The sequence below is a fragment of the Cinclus cinclus genome, chromosome 28, assembly GCF_963662255.1.
Source record: "Cinclus cinclus chromosome 28, bCinCin1.1, whole genome shotgun sequence".
Taxonomy (NCBI): Eukaryota; Metazoa; Chordata; class Aves; order Passeriformes; family Cinclidae; genus Cinclus; species Cinclus cinclus.
In genome coordinates this window covers 5940269-5954349 of record NC_085073.1, presented here as the reverse complement: position 1 = coordinate 5954349, position 14081 = coordinate 5940269, and the positions used below count along the sequence as shown (strand labels likewise).

At 45.3% G+C, this 14081-nt stretch overlaps 1 protein-coding gene across 2 annotated transcripts in view; it reads left to right on the top strand.

Moving 5' to 3' along the window:
* ELL (elongation factor for RNA polymerase II) overlaps positions 1-14081 on the top strand; it is a 50093-nt gene that overhangs the window by 32318 nt on the left and 3694 nt on the right. For both annotated transcript variants that reach the window (XM_062510171.1, XM_062510172.1), the window contains 4 exons: positions 3078-3202; positions 6259-6355; positions 9212-9710; positions 12231-12297. In XM_062510171.1, the coding sequence (XP_062366155.1) occupies positions 3078-3202; positions 6259-6355; positions 9212-9710; positions 12231-12297 (788 nt within the window). The remainder of the gene's footprint in view (positions 1-3077; positions 3203-6258; positions 6356-9211; positions 9711-12230; positions 12298-14081) is intronic.

The following is a 14081-nucleotide window of genomic DNA, read 5'->3' as shown; positions in this document are numbered from 1 at the left end:
AAGGTTGTGGGGGACACATTTCTCAGCTCCTAGTGCTGGTGCAGAGATAGCAGGAGCCTCCCGTGGCTACGCCTCAGGTTAGGAGGGTGCAACCAAGCTGGATGGTTTTGGCTCACCAGATCAGTCCCTTTTAGAGGGACACTTCTGCTTGGTCATGGGGAGGATTCTCTTAACAGAGGATCTACAAATTATTCAATTATAACTTTTTTGACTCACCAGATCGGTCCCTTTTAGAGGGCTGCTTCTGCTTGGTCATGGGGAGGATTCTCTTAACAGAGGATCTACAAATTACTCAATTATAACCTCTGAATATCTCTTTTATTGTCATGGGCGTAAAGGAGCAATGCTCTGTATTTGTACAAGTTTTGTATCTGAAGGAAAAGATGTCCCCGGTTTTTTTTGTACTGCTCAGAGCCTTTCCTGCTTGGAAGTGCCACTGGTCAGGTGTGAAGATCATGCAGCTCCTTGCCAAGCACATTATTTGTGTGTCAAGTGTGAAAGCTGTCTCCAAGCTGAATCAGTTCCTAGCACTTTGAGTCACATTAAAGGTGCCATTTTAGGCCTTGCAGTAAACACCTTCATTGCTTTATTAAACACATCATGGCTATTTATTTAAATGCTGCAGCTGCCTTCTTCTGGATTGGAATATATTCTGGGGGAAAAAAAAACTTTTTTTTTTTTTTTTTTTTTTTTTCTTTTTTTTTTTTTTTTTTTTCTTTTTTACTCCTTTCCATCAAGAGTGAGCCAGGAGTTCACTTTGCCCAAGGGCACAGGGCAGGTCGTATTAAAAACAGAATCACAGCTGGCACAACTCCTTCCTTCGATTTTAATCCCAGAACCTTTAATTTCCCAGCAGCTTTTCAGAGCACTTTTCCAGTCCTATCACTGAGTTTCAGAGTAAAAAACTCTTGTTTCTGCTGCTCATTTGTGATGGATGCTCTGCCCCAAGCCCTGACACGCAAGCGGCGCGTGCGGTGCTGGCCACGGGGCCGCCCTTGTCGGGCTCAGTGCTGATTTGGCTGTAAACGTGGTGCTCGTAAAGTTAATCCCTCTCAGCCCTCCCAGGGCTCCCATCCACAAGCAGACACAGATAAGCTAAAAATTACAGGCTGTGTTAAAGCTACACAGCTAAATCTGTCTAGGTGTGGGTTTCATTGTGCTCTTGCATCTCTCGCAGGACTCCGTGTTCCTGGCGGCCTTTTTGCCTCAATTTTGCAAGGTTTCTATTTTTGGGAGGGCTGGGGTGGAGCTTGCAGAGTCCCACACGAGCAAAACAAGGAGGTAGCAGCTCTCAGCCTCTGTGCAGAGAAAAACCCAAGTTGTTCCTCCTGGGCTTCAGGAACAGGCAGGAAACAGAGAATTTCTGGGAGAGTTTGTGTTTTGGTTTGGTTTGGGGTTTTTATTTTTTGTTGGGTTTTTTTTTTTTTTTTTATGGTAAGGGAGAAGCTGGATTTGCTTTTGTCTCCTGGGTGTGTTTACAGGGATACCTCAAAGTAAAACACAGCTCAAATTCTTGTTGTATTTTGGCTCAGGATTTTGGAAAGCTGACAGCACTGAAAGGAAAAAACAAAGTGTTTGTCATGTAAACTGATAACTGGGCTTTCTATTTTTCGCTTATTAGGAGAGTTTGCCATGTTGGTTGTGCAGCCTTTTGCTCTGAAATTTCTAGATTTTTAATATTTTTAATATTAGGTTGTAGCCTCCCTAAAGCAAAAGCAGAGGAATCAGCAGCATCTTCAGTTTATTCAAGACTTCCCACTCCTTTTGCTTGTTTTTGAGGCATTTTCCTGCTGTATGGATAATAGAAATCCCTGAGCACAGCCACGTCCTGAATGGAGAACAGTAATCCCTAAACAGATGCACAAGATCTCCATGCACTGAATAAAAGCATTTTCCACTTTCAAGGGTAGCAGTCCCCGAGCTGAGGGGCTCCAGCAGGGAATTTGGGCTGCAGCTGCTGGCTCTGCCTGGCTGTGGGCAGAGCATTTGGCACCTGGGCCTCCTTATCCCTCTTCAAAAACACATTGAAGGCTTTATTTTTATTTGAAACTTGCAGTGCTCTGCAAGCTGAGGTTGCCCAGAGAAGCTGCCCCCATCCCTGGGAGTGTCCAAGGCCAGGTTGGAGCAATCTGGGATAGTGGAAGGTGTCCCTGCCCTTGGAATTTGATGGAACCAAACCATTCCATGACACTCTGGATCTACCCAAGGGAGGTTCACTCTCTCTGAAAGCCTCACTGGGTTTTTTTTTTTGCTTTGTGCCAACTCTGGATTTTCATGCGTGTACCAACAGCAGGAAGTTAAATTTTCAGTCAGGGCTGTGGAAAGACTGATCCAAGTGTGGGATAACTCTTTCCCAAGTTGTTTCCATTCTAATCCAGCTGTGCCCATTCCAGCAGCATTTCCTCTCCGTGCAGGCACCACACAGGGTTTTGTGTCAGGCAGCTCCTGGTGCAGATGTGCTGAGCTCCCTTCAGTGTTATTCTGCCTTAAAACTGGAAATCCCAAGTTCTGTTCTTGCCCTGGAGAAGTTCTCCATAAAATCCAGGTGATCCCAGGGCATTCTCCTCACAGCTCCCTGAGAAAGCAGCTCTCTGTGGCCTGTTCTCTTGGCTGGTTAGTGAGAAATTATCTCCTGGCAATTGTTAACCAAGTTATCGCCCCGAGAGTTCCTCTTTGGCCATAAACTGCCCCATTTTGGCTATGGCACAGGTGTGATAAGTGAACTGCCTGTTCCCATTAAGGTTTTATTTCCAGGTGTTTCCATCAAGTGGAGGTGTGCTGGTCCAGGCTCCCCAAGCTGAATAATCTCTTTTAGATATGACTTATTTCCCACTCAACTGGTTGTGCTTTAGAAACTCTTTATGAATTATTGCAGTGACAAGGCGAAAGGAAAGGCACAGTTTGATTAAATAATCTTAATAATAAGGAAATGAAATATTAAAGTCTCTCCTTGTTCTCTGACATTACTAACAGCTGCTAAGTCTGCTCAGATTTTGCCTTCATCTTAGCTCTTGTTTGGTTGAGGAAATGAAAAAATGAAACCCTAACAATGTTTTTCCAAATTCCTTCTGTTCCAGGTGGCAAATCTGAGTGCCAAGGACAGCACTTTCACACTGAAAGATTGTGTATACAAAGAAGTGCAGAAGGACTGGCCTGGCTACTCAGAAGGAGATCAGCAGTTGTTGAAGAGGATCCTCGTTAGGTAATTATCCATTTTCTTCTCTCTGCTATCATCCAGGGAATCCTGGGCCATGGAAGGTTCTGTGAATCAGAAGGTCTGTAAGCTGAGCGTGTGACTTAGTTTGGCATAATTTTAAACTGTTCATCACCCAGGGATCTGTAGGAGTGGACTAAACTTGAATATCCCAAGTGGATCCACATTTCACATCATCCTGGGCTTTCTTTAAATCATGAAAGGCAAAGTTTGGGGGAAGAAACCTGGCTGGGAGCAGAGCTGGGGGAGTTAATAGTGCTGGTCTAAAATGCTGGGAGATGAAGGGAATAAATGTCTCCAGCTCAGCTCTCCTTTGAAACTCTCCTTCCTTTTTCCACATCTTCCTGTGCAGGCTGAAGTGTTTCATCTCTAAAAATCTGAGATTTGATTGAAATTGTGGATTCATGGAAAAGCAAGAGGTTGTTCTGTAGGGATAAATCCCTTAAAACTCCTGCTGGTTGTCCTGCTTGGAGTGTGATCTCTGTTCCCTCCTGGAACAGCCCTTACCACACTCAGTTCATCCTTATTGCTGAAAATTTTTTCCCTCTAGAGATATTTTCCTTAGGTGAAGCTTCAAGATTGGAAGCTTCTGGCTGGCATGGAAAGAAACCAAATCTTCCATTTTCTACAGAATTGTGCTCTGAGTGTTGATATTTTCAGTGCCTTGGTACAGATTTTGTCATGCAGGCAAAGCTTTTACTTGTGCTTTATTTTATTGCACTTTTGGTTAAGATGAAGCACAGCATGCTCTGTTTGAGCACTTCCCATGATTTAAAAGCACAATTGACTTGGAGATGAGACTTTTTTAAACCAACAGAAAACTTGCACTCCAAGTGCTTTGGAGTGCTTAAGGAAAATCAAAATTCATTTAAGTGGCCTTGATGTGAAATTGTAATTAAAAGGAAAAATACAACTGTCGTGCAATCTTTATGGCTTTCAAATAAACAAAAAAAAAAAGAAACTATCTAGAAAAAAAAACCCAAAGTGAATTTCTCCCTGTAGAAAAGCCATGTTTACTACTTTTTCTAGAATTGTGGCATTCACTTGGGTGAGGGTCTAAAAATAGACCTTGGAAAGGATGTATTCAACTGTACAAACAAAGCCCTGCTCAGGCAATTCAGGTAATGAGGCTCCAAAATGGAAAAAAAAAAAAAAAAAACCAAACCCAAAAAAAACCAAAAAACCAACATGTTGGGTTGAAGACAGGAGAAAAACAGGCCCAGAAAAAGGGCACAGGAGGCAGCAGACGTCGGGGTTTGCATCACCAACCAATTGTTCCAGGTCCTCCTGGATTTCAGGGCCAGTGGCCACTCAGTGCCTCAGCAGCTGCAGTAATTAACACATCTGCAGATATTAAAGCTGGGTCTAATTAGGCTTGGGTTAAAGCAACTGGGTTTTTTCCTCCTTTTTAGTGTTTTCCATCCCTCTGTCGCCATTGGGGACCTGGAGCAGTCTGGTCTGTGAAGATGTCCCAGTCTGTAAATGAGCTTTAAGGTCCTTCCAACCCAAACCATTCCAGGATTCTGTAAAATCTCTCCTCTGCTGAACCTAGTGCTTTAAAACTCCTTAAATCCATAATTAACAGTTAGAAGATGTGACAGGCTTGCTGAGGCTGATCAACCCCCAAAAGCCACTTTCACTGGGGTGCTTGGGCAATATCAGTGTCCCCATTTTTACAATCCCCAGGTCCTTTCCTTGAGTTGATCTGTGGCTGCTGAGGTTGTTTTAAATAAAATGAAATAAAGCTAGGACAGTGGTGACGCTGCAGATGTCTAAATATTGCTGCAACACAGCCCAAGGTTCAAGCTCAGGTTATAAGCCAAATCTTGTCAAGTCCTGGGTGTTATCTCTGAGATAAATCTTCCCAATGTTTAAAGGATATGAGTGAGCTTTAATGCTGATCCCAGTTTCTTGTGGGAGAATTTAAAAGTGGGTTATTCAGGCTCCACAGCTCCTGACAAACTGACTGCAGAGCTGCTTTATTAAAACCTTTAACCCTGAATTCTGGTTTGTTTTTTTTTCAGTTTGTCAGCTGCAACTTGATGCAAGAGTAGTTGGGTTTTTTTCTGGGTGATTAATTGAGGGGCAGTCTGGTGTATGAATTGTTGGGCAAAGTTGGTGGGCTGGGAAAATACTCTTGAGATCTGGAGAGGAGCAGAGACCCAGCCTGGAGGGGAATTTAGGCACTCAAGTGATTCTAATTGTACTTTTGGTTGCTACAAAAGGGTTTCTTTATTTGTCCAGTACCACAAATACAGCCCAGAGTAGCTCTGTTTTGCATGATGCAACTTAAAAGTATTATTGGGAAGCCCAGAATGTAAATCCTGGTGGACCAATAATACCTCAGCAGTTCCTGTTATAATGCTGCTTTTCCTGGACCCAGAGGAGCTTGCTGCTGAAAGGGCTCCTGTTGCCATAAAATGTTGTTTTAATGATGCTAATGAGTGGGAGAACTTATTCCTCAACATCTGAGCTTGAGTTTCAGCCCCTCTTTAGTGAGCTTTGCTTTCTGAGTTGTCTCAGAAAGCAAAACCTCAGCAGAAATTTGTTTAATTAATGTCTCCCTGAGCTGTATTTCAGTCAGCAGGAATAATATCTGATATCCTTTACACCTTGAAATTCAGTGCCACTTTTACTGATCTCTACATGAATTATGTTTCTGAGGCTGGAATTGATTTGTTTTAATTGTTACGTCACCAGTTCAAGAGAAAAAAGGTAAAATTTTTGAAAAAGGAATTCCAGCCTCAACAAGCAGTCTTTTCACGTGTCCAAGAGCTCAGCCTTGACCCTGTTGCTCCAAGGTGTTCCTTCCATTGCCAAAGAGCCACAAAAACAATGGGAAAGCAAGGATGAGGAATTCCAATCTGTCATTGATATTTTCCTGTAGTACTTTTTCCTTCCCAGATTTTGTCAGAGACCAGAGCCTGAACGAGCTCCTTTATGGCACCTTCAAGCAGAGTTTGAGCCCAAGGAATGCTCCAGGTGTGCAGTGCCACCTGCCCCCCTGGCACGGGCTGTGACCAGCCCCTGGTTGTGTTTTGCAGGAAGCTGTGCCAGCCCCAGAACAGCGGCGCTTTCCAGGGAGAAGCTCCTTCCCTGAGCCCTCCAAAGGACACCCTCAACTCCAGCTCTCCCCCTCAGGTGGGTGATCCCCCCACTCCCAGCCCCTGGATCTGTGTGTTCCTGATGGATTTGGCTGCTGGCTCTGTGGATCCAGGCTGGGCTGTGCCTGTCTGCACCCTGTAATCACCTGCTGCCGGGTCAAGGGGTCCTTGGGTTTTTATTTCTGTTTTATTAAGTTGGAGTCTCATTCTGGCTTTGCTCAGCATCTGTTTCTCCTCTCCTCAGCGAGGGCCTGTGGGGAGGATCTCTGACAATGAGGCTCAGGTTTTGTTTTAAGGGCTAAATTCCTTTTGCAGTGCCTCCATCCCTCCTGGAGTTCCTGGGAGAACGAGCTTGTGTTTTCCTCATTACTAATAATTGAGTGGAACGAAGCTGTAATAAGCAGCTCCCAAACATGGTTGGGTTATTAAAACCCTTGACCTTTTGCAGCCTAATTGCCATGACAGATCAGGGGCAGGTTGGGCTGCTCCTGGCTCGGAGATGCCAGAGCAGGGAGCTGTGAAAAGAACATTTTGCCTGCTTTTTCCATGACCATAAACCACACAGGAGCCACGTTTGACGTGTGTCAAGCAGAGCTTTGTCCCCAGTTCTCCCAGTATCTCCCAGCACAGGCGTTGCTGGCGTTGTGAAATGTGCTGCCTTCCCTTCTTCCAGTGTGGGTCAGCCCAGACAAGTTGAGTATTTATTCTTCTCCTGCCAATGGAATGTGTAATGCCTGCTTGTCTGGACAGACACACCGAGGATTAGTGGCAAAGAATATTAACAGGTAAAGAAATTATGTGCTCTCTGGCACTGAGAGGGAGGCAATTCTCTGGTTGAGAACAAGGACTGTGTAACTCGTTTGCCAGGTAGCTGATTCAAAATCCTCTCCTGCTCTGCTGTGGGCATGTTCCTGGTGAATGAAGAATGATCACCTTCAAGTTAGCTCAGAAGGATCCTGGTTTTGTGTCCTATTTTTTTTTTTTTTTAAGATTGAAAAATTATCTTGTTTCTCTGGCTGTCCGTATTTTAAAGATTCAAAGGTCTTTAAGGGTGAGGTTTTGATCTCTCAGAATTACCCAGTTGAAACTTTGGGTGGTTGGTTGGGTTGGATTTAGGTAAGGCTGGTGAAACAGGGACAATCCAATGTGGAATAGAAATGTTTCCAGCATGATTCTGTCATGTCAGACAGCAAACCACAGCAAACCTTGTGAGCTGTCACTTTTTTAATACTCTCTGGCTGTAGTTTCTATTTAGAGAAATGGTTTTTAATGGGTGCAGTGCCAGCAGAGGATTGGGATTTGGTAGGTTGGAATGTAGAATATTTTGGGAGAGTTCAGCTGTGGAATGAAGGTGAAGATGATTGGTCTGGTAATTCTAGCAAGTGGATGTATATAACCCTCCTAACCAGAGAGATGAGTTTGGAGAAGCTGATATTTGTTGTTTTTAGAGAAAAGGTTGTAAAATCTGGCAGAGTTTTTAGCTCTGTCAGCTGTTCAGAGCCCTGCAGACAGAGATGGCCCCTCCTTGGGGAGATGGACACTGGGAGCTGATGTTGCCAAGCCGGTCGGACGTGCTGTCCTGTCCTTGCCCCTCAAGCTCAGTGGCAGAACCAGCAGCTCTTCCTTAATTACCTTGACAGGTGGAAAGAATTCCTGGCACTCAGCAGTGTCCTCAAGACCCCTGAGTTAGCAAAGAGAGAGAGAAAATCCAAGGGAGAAAAGAGGGAATTGGGGGCTGCTCCAGCCACCATCCAGTTGCATTTCAGCGATGGAACAACATTTCCATTCACAAACACGTCGCAATCCTGCCTGAGACAGAAAGAAAATAATGAATTATCCAAAAGAAATACCCAGAGCTATCGCTTGTTTTCCTCTGGGCACAAAATAATCTTTGGCTCAGAGCTGTTGCAGCCCCAGAGCTGCCAGGTGGGCACACACTGAGGTGGTTTTGGCTGGCACGGGCTGAGCTGAGTCTGATGGATGGGTTCTTCCATGGAGCAGCTTTTCCAGGCTGGAGGCAGCTGCCTCCAAGGTATGGGCACAGCTGGGAACCACTTCCTTTTCTACCCTTGTTCAAAAAAGGGCTGCTCAGGTCACGTTGGCCCCTGTGACGTGGATTTTTAAATGTCCCCTTTTGCCTGAAATTCTGAGAACTGAGCAGTTGGCACTTCCTCCCTCTTCTGGGCAGTGCCTCGTTCTTGAGAAGAGGAAGGAGCAGGGAAGGGATGAAACTCTTGGCCACAGAGCTGGGAATCAAATTCAGAACTGGTGAATGCCTCCCTGCTCCAGAGGGTTGAGCACATTTTTCCTTCACAGGGACTTTGGGGTGCTCAGGACAAATATTTTTATTACAGATTGGTTTGGGATGGGAGGGACCTTAGAGCTCATCCAGTTCCATCCCTGCCATGGACATGACACCTTCCACTGTCCCAAGCCTGGCCTGGTTTCTCCAAGCCCTGTCCAGCCTGGCCTTAGACACTTCCAGGGATATTTCTCTAATTGGCTGGGACAGAGGGGAAGCTGCAAGGTTTGAGTTCCAGAGGGCTGGGTTTGAAATAAGCTGCAGTGAGAGCGGGCTGGGGAGTGGCATGGGCTGTGTGTGGATAATAAGGGAGGTCAGGATGGTGGGATTCTTTAAGGGATGCTGGTGGGATTCTTTAAGCTGTCCCACCAAACCGTGAGCTCTGGGAAGCAGCTTGGGATGGATAAACTGCTTTTCCCGGGGATATTCCCTTCTCCCCTGTATTGCACCACCACCTAGTGGTAACATCCAGTTCCACTTCTGCACCTTCAACGCGATTTATTTCTCTCTCTCTTTTTTTTTTTTTTTTTTTTTTTTTTTTTTTTTTTTTTTTTTTTTTTTTTTTTTCCTCCTCCCCCTCTCCCTAAACAGAAACGATCCCAACCTCTGGAGTTCATCGACCCCCTGGCCAACAAAAAGCCCAGGATCTCACATTTGGCTCACAGAACTCAACCCACTCTCAACGGGAAGCTGAATTCCTCCAACGGGAAGGACACCCTGGCCCCCCCTGCCCTGCCCCCGGCTCTGCCGGAGCCGGTGAGCTCCAGCTCCTCCCTCCCAGCCCTGGAGCTTCCCAGACCTCACGATCCCCTCTCGGATGTCAGCAACGACCTGACTCACAACGGCAGAGACTGTGAGAGCACGGAGCCTCCCGACAGACTGAGTCACCCCCTGCCCACAGACTGTGCCCAAAGCAGCAAACACAACTGCGGCTCCTACGTCAAATCCAAGAAAAAATCCAAAAAGCACAAAGACAAGGAGAAGGAGAGGAAGGAGAAGAAGAGCGAGGAGAAGTGCAAAGAGGAGAAGCAGAACTGTGAAGTAATAAAAAATGCTGACTTAGTTAGTGTTCCCCAGGAACAGGTCCCAGGTGAGTTGGGGGGCCCAGAGGTGCTGTGGTGTTGGCTGGGAGCGATGGCAGAATTCCCTGGAGGAATGGGCACATCCTGGGTCGTGCCAGGTGCTCTGGGGACCCAAATGCCAGCACTGTCCTCCCTCCAGATCACCAGAGGTGCTTCCTCTCCACACAGGGTGTCAGGTTTTTCCTGTTTAACCTTTCGTGCTGTTTGGAGCTGCCTCAGAGCGTGTCATGTTTCTCCTGGTTAAATTAAAAGCTGGGATAATCTGTGGGGATGAAAGGCTGGGAGCAGTGGGAAGAGCAATGCAGCGCTTGTGTTGGCTGTTGTGATGACTGTTGTTTGGGTTTATAATGAAAAGTTACTCACAAAAGCTTTTAATACTGGCTACAAAAGAAATGATAGATAAACCTGGTGATAAATGCTGTTAAAGCAGTGGAGAACCAGCTCTTCCAGGCTGGAAAAGCTTCCTTCCATCCCACTGGGGCTGGGGATTTATTTATTCAAGGACTGACACAGCAGTGAATCTTCATTGAGGTGGGATGAAAACGTTTTCCATCAAGCCACTATTTCAAAACCATGTCTGTGCACTCTTAGAGCAGAGAATATTTCTTGACTGATCCCATCCATTCCTTTTCCTGCTGCTTCCATGTTTTCTGCTGTTTCTAACAGCTCCCCAGAGCATTGGGACTTTCCCTGCAGCCTCTGGGAATATCTGTTAAATTCCTTTTTGCATTTTCCTTCACCCTGTTACTATTTTCTACATTCCCCTTCCTGCTTGGTGCATGAAAATCCTCCAGTTTTGGCTCCAAAAGGACAATATTTTGAGATGAAGACTCCTTTGCTGGATTCCTGGAAAGGGGGAGTTTCTCATGGTGTTGGCATTGAGCTGGTCCCAGCTCTCCCCTTCCCCACAGGCTTTGCAGCAGTGACAATTTGCATTTTGGTGGCTCAGCAGTGATTCCTGATGACAGTCTGTGGGGCTGATGGATGTGTGGCACTGCAGAACGGAGAATTCTTGGACTTCTGTGTCAATCCCAGGGGTTTTTTTTTCTGTGAATGTTGTGTTTCTTCCACATTGTTTCTCTTCCCCATGTGTTTCTGGACAGGTACTCAGACATCTCTCTTTTTGTCTTATAAATACCCAAACACCCCAAATTCTTGGGAAATTGCTGAGCCTCCTCCACCACCTTTTTCTGCTTCTCTTTAATGTTTAATTCCTGGATTTTTGTCCATTGTTAGCAGTTGGGTTTTGTTCCTGCTGCTGTTTTGAGGTAACAAATCTGAGCTGATCTGAGAGCAATCACAAACAGGATGTGGTCAGTCCTGCTTGGATTCTGGACAGCCAGAACTGAGATGTTTTCCTTCTGTGGGTAGCACCATCCTCATCCTGCTCCTTCCCTAAATTCCCCCTGGAGATGTAGGGAAGCAGAGAATCACAAAAAAAGTTTGGTTTGGAAGGACCTTAATGCTCATCTGGTTCCACCACCTGCCAGAAGTGGGAGTTTCTCCAGGGAATTTTGTTCCAGAGCCTCTGGAGGGACCTTTGGGGTCCTCTCAGTCAGTAGGTGGCACTCACAGTCAAAATAAACCTTCAGTGTGTCCCTTTCCTTCCACCATCCTTAAACCTTGTTCTGCATCTTCCATGCTGTGGTCAGGAAAGGAGGAAAAGCAGGAGGAGCTGCAGCAGGAATTTGGGATTAGGATGTTTTTAGAAACAGTGGGTTTGTGCCATTCTCCCATCCTGCACAGGAAAGCTTTTCTGTGGAAATTCAGAGGAAAATCCATCTTTTTAAGGATGCAGTCTGGGTACTGCTGACTCAGGTTGTGCAGCTGACTCTGGTAAGGATTTGGAGTGTAACACACAGTTTGTGGAAAATATCCCTTTCCAAATGTGGATCCAGCTGCTTTCTTCCTCCACATTTATCCTTCAGTGTTTGGTGGACGTGGAGGATGAATCTGCTTTTGGTTTATTCTGTTCTTCCTTCAATTTCTGAACATTCTTAGCTGAGCCTTCATTAATGCCTGGATTTGTGTTTATAGCTGCATTCCCTAAAATCCTCTCAGTGGTGCGCTGCAGGACTCTGGGATATTAATTCAGGATTCTCACCCTGGAGTATCCCCAGAGGAATCTCTCAAGTGTAGAAACAGGAGAACAGAAGGTTCACCTTGCCCAGCTCAGCTCTCTGGGCTCAGGGTGTGTTTTCCTTGTTCCCAGTGGTGCTGTCTCTGTCACCTCACTCCAGGCACTGTTTATCCACCAGTTACATTCAGATTTTTTTTTTTTTTTTTTTTTTTTTTTTGCTGCTCGGTGTGCTGGCTCACGTTGGTGTTGTTTTGCTGACAGACAAATATTGGAGTAGCCTTGAACTTTCAGCCACCTTGTTGTGGCTCCTCTGTCGGTTCCAAGCAAAACAGAAATCCTTTAGAATTCCATAAACTGTATATCTCAGGCAAGTTTTATGAGTTTGAGGCTAAATTGCAAAGAGCTTTGAAGTTTAAGAACATCTATAAACAAATCTTTATTTTTTCAGGTTTAAATGGAACATGCAATAATTCTAGTGTACCAACATCAACTTCAGAAATGCCAGATTATTTATTGTAAGTATGTTTATCAGTTGTTTCATCACTTTGGGATCATGTTTCAAGCTCAAAAAAAAAATCACAACGTGCTGGGGATTTTTGTTGGACTTTTTGTGTTATTTGATAGAATTTTGTTAGGTGGGTATAAGAAAAAGAGTAAAAAGAGCAAATCCAGCTCTGCAGATTAATAGTTGAGACTAAACTTGATATCAAAGCTGGTTTTTACCTACTTAAGGTGTCCAAGGTTATCTCCTATAAATTGTTTTAAGTACTTCAAGAAACATTTCACACTTTAGAGGGGTTTGAAAGGATTAAACATCTCCATGTTCCAGCTGGAAACTCTGAGAGGGAATAATCTGCTTTTGTGTTGGGAAAGGCAGGACAAGGAAGGATTTGGGGTGGTTTGCTAATTCTTGCCCTCTTCAGAGCCAAGATCATCTCCATAAAGCAGTGAAATATTCTTTCCTGGGAGGCTGTAACCCCTGGGTTAGGATCTGAGTTGTTTCACCTCTTGACTCTTTAATCAGATCCCCTCGAGGTTAATTAAACAACTGAAGCCCAAAAATCCCTGTGAAGGAAGCCCAGAATCTGCATAAACCCAAACCTGTTCTAAACAAACCTTTGGGGTGAGGAAAAAGTTGTAGCTGAGGTGGAGAGGGTTGGGGGGGGGAAATTCCCTGTGCATGTCCCAGCCCTGAGGTTGTTTCTATCAGAGCTGGTTTGGCTGTGCTGGAATTGCTGGGAGGGAAGGGATGGAGGAGGAGGAGGAGGAGGAGGAAGCTCTAGGGCAGATAAAGGTTTCTCCTGTGGTTTCTGCTTTGCTAGGCTGGATCAACCATACAAACGACCCCTTCGAGGTGACATTTTTAGGGCTATTCCCAAGAATTTGGGTGGCTGGGGCTTTTTTTTTCTCTCACCCACATGCTGATCCCTCCCAAAAAGGGATATTGCTGCTCCTTGGGCCTTCTCCTAAGAAGCTGGGAGAGGTTTCTGAGCTCTGTGGTCTCACCTGGTGTGATCTGACTGGTTTGTGCCCAGCTCCTCAGATTCTAAGACCTGTCACTGCTGTTTGATGCTTCTTTATCCTGTGTGGATGGTTCTTTTATCCCAGCCCCTGGCAAGGAGGTCAGTTCTAGAAGTTTAGAGCACTTTAAAAGTTTCAAGCACTGAAAGTTTCCCTTTAATTTGAGGCCTAAATCAGCTTTTCCATGTCCATGCACCAAGCTGGCCTTGCTGCAGCCAGAGCAGGGAGGCAAATTAGAGCCATCACCTATCAAAAGATGAATTTTACCTTCAGAGAGGGCTTTAAATAAGGGCTGTAAATAACAGCTTTAATGGCTTTTGCTGAACTGAATCACTTCCAAAAGACCCCCAAAGGCACATCAGTTCAACCTGAGCTCAGGACACATCGAGTGTCTCCAGAAGGTGCTGGAAATAGAGCTGCTGTTGGTAAAAAAAAAAAAATGGAATAAAGCTCCTCACCGTGGTTTCTTGTCATGCTCTTGCCACATAATCACCCTGCGAGGGTTTTGCAACGATGGCTCAATGCTTTTTGTGTTCCTTTAAAGACTCTTAACACTGGAAGCATCGTATTCCTGCTGTTCCAATGCCTGGCACAGATGCAGAACTCCATGTTCTGCAGGCCAGCAGGAGTCAGAGAAGCTGTAGCAGCACTATCTGAGTGTCCTTCTCCACCCCCAGCTGCTCCAGGCTTGGCTGTACCTGCCCATTCCACCCTATCTGGCAGAGATAGAAGTTTTGGGAGCAAACATTGTTTGTTTTACAGGAGGTCAAGGCAATAA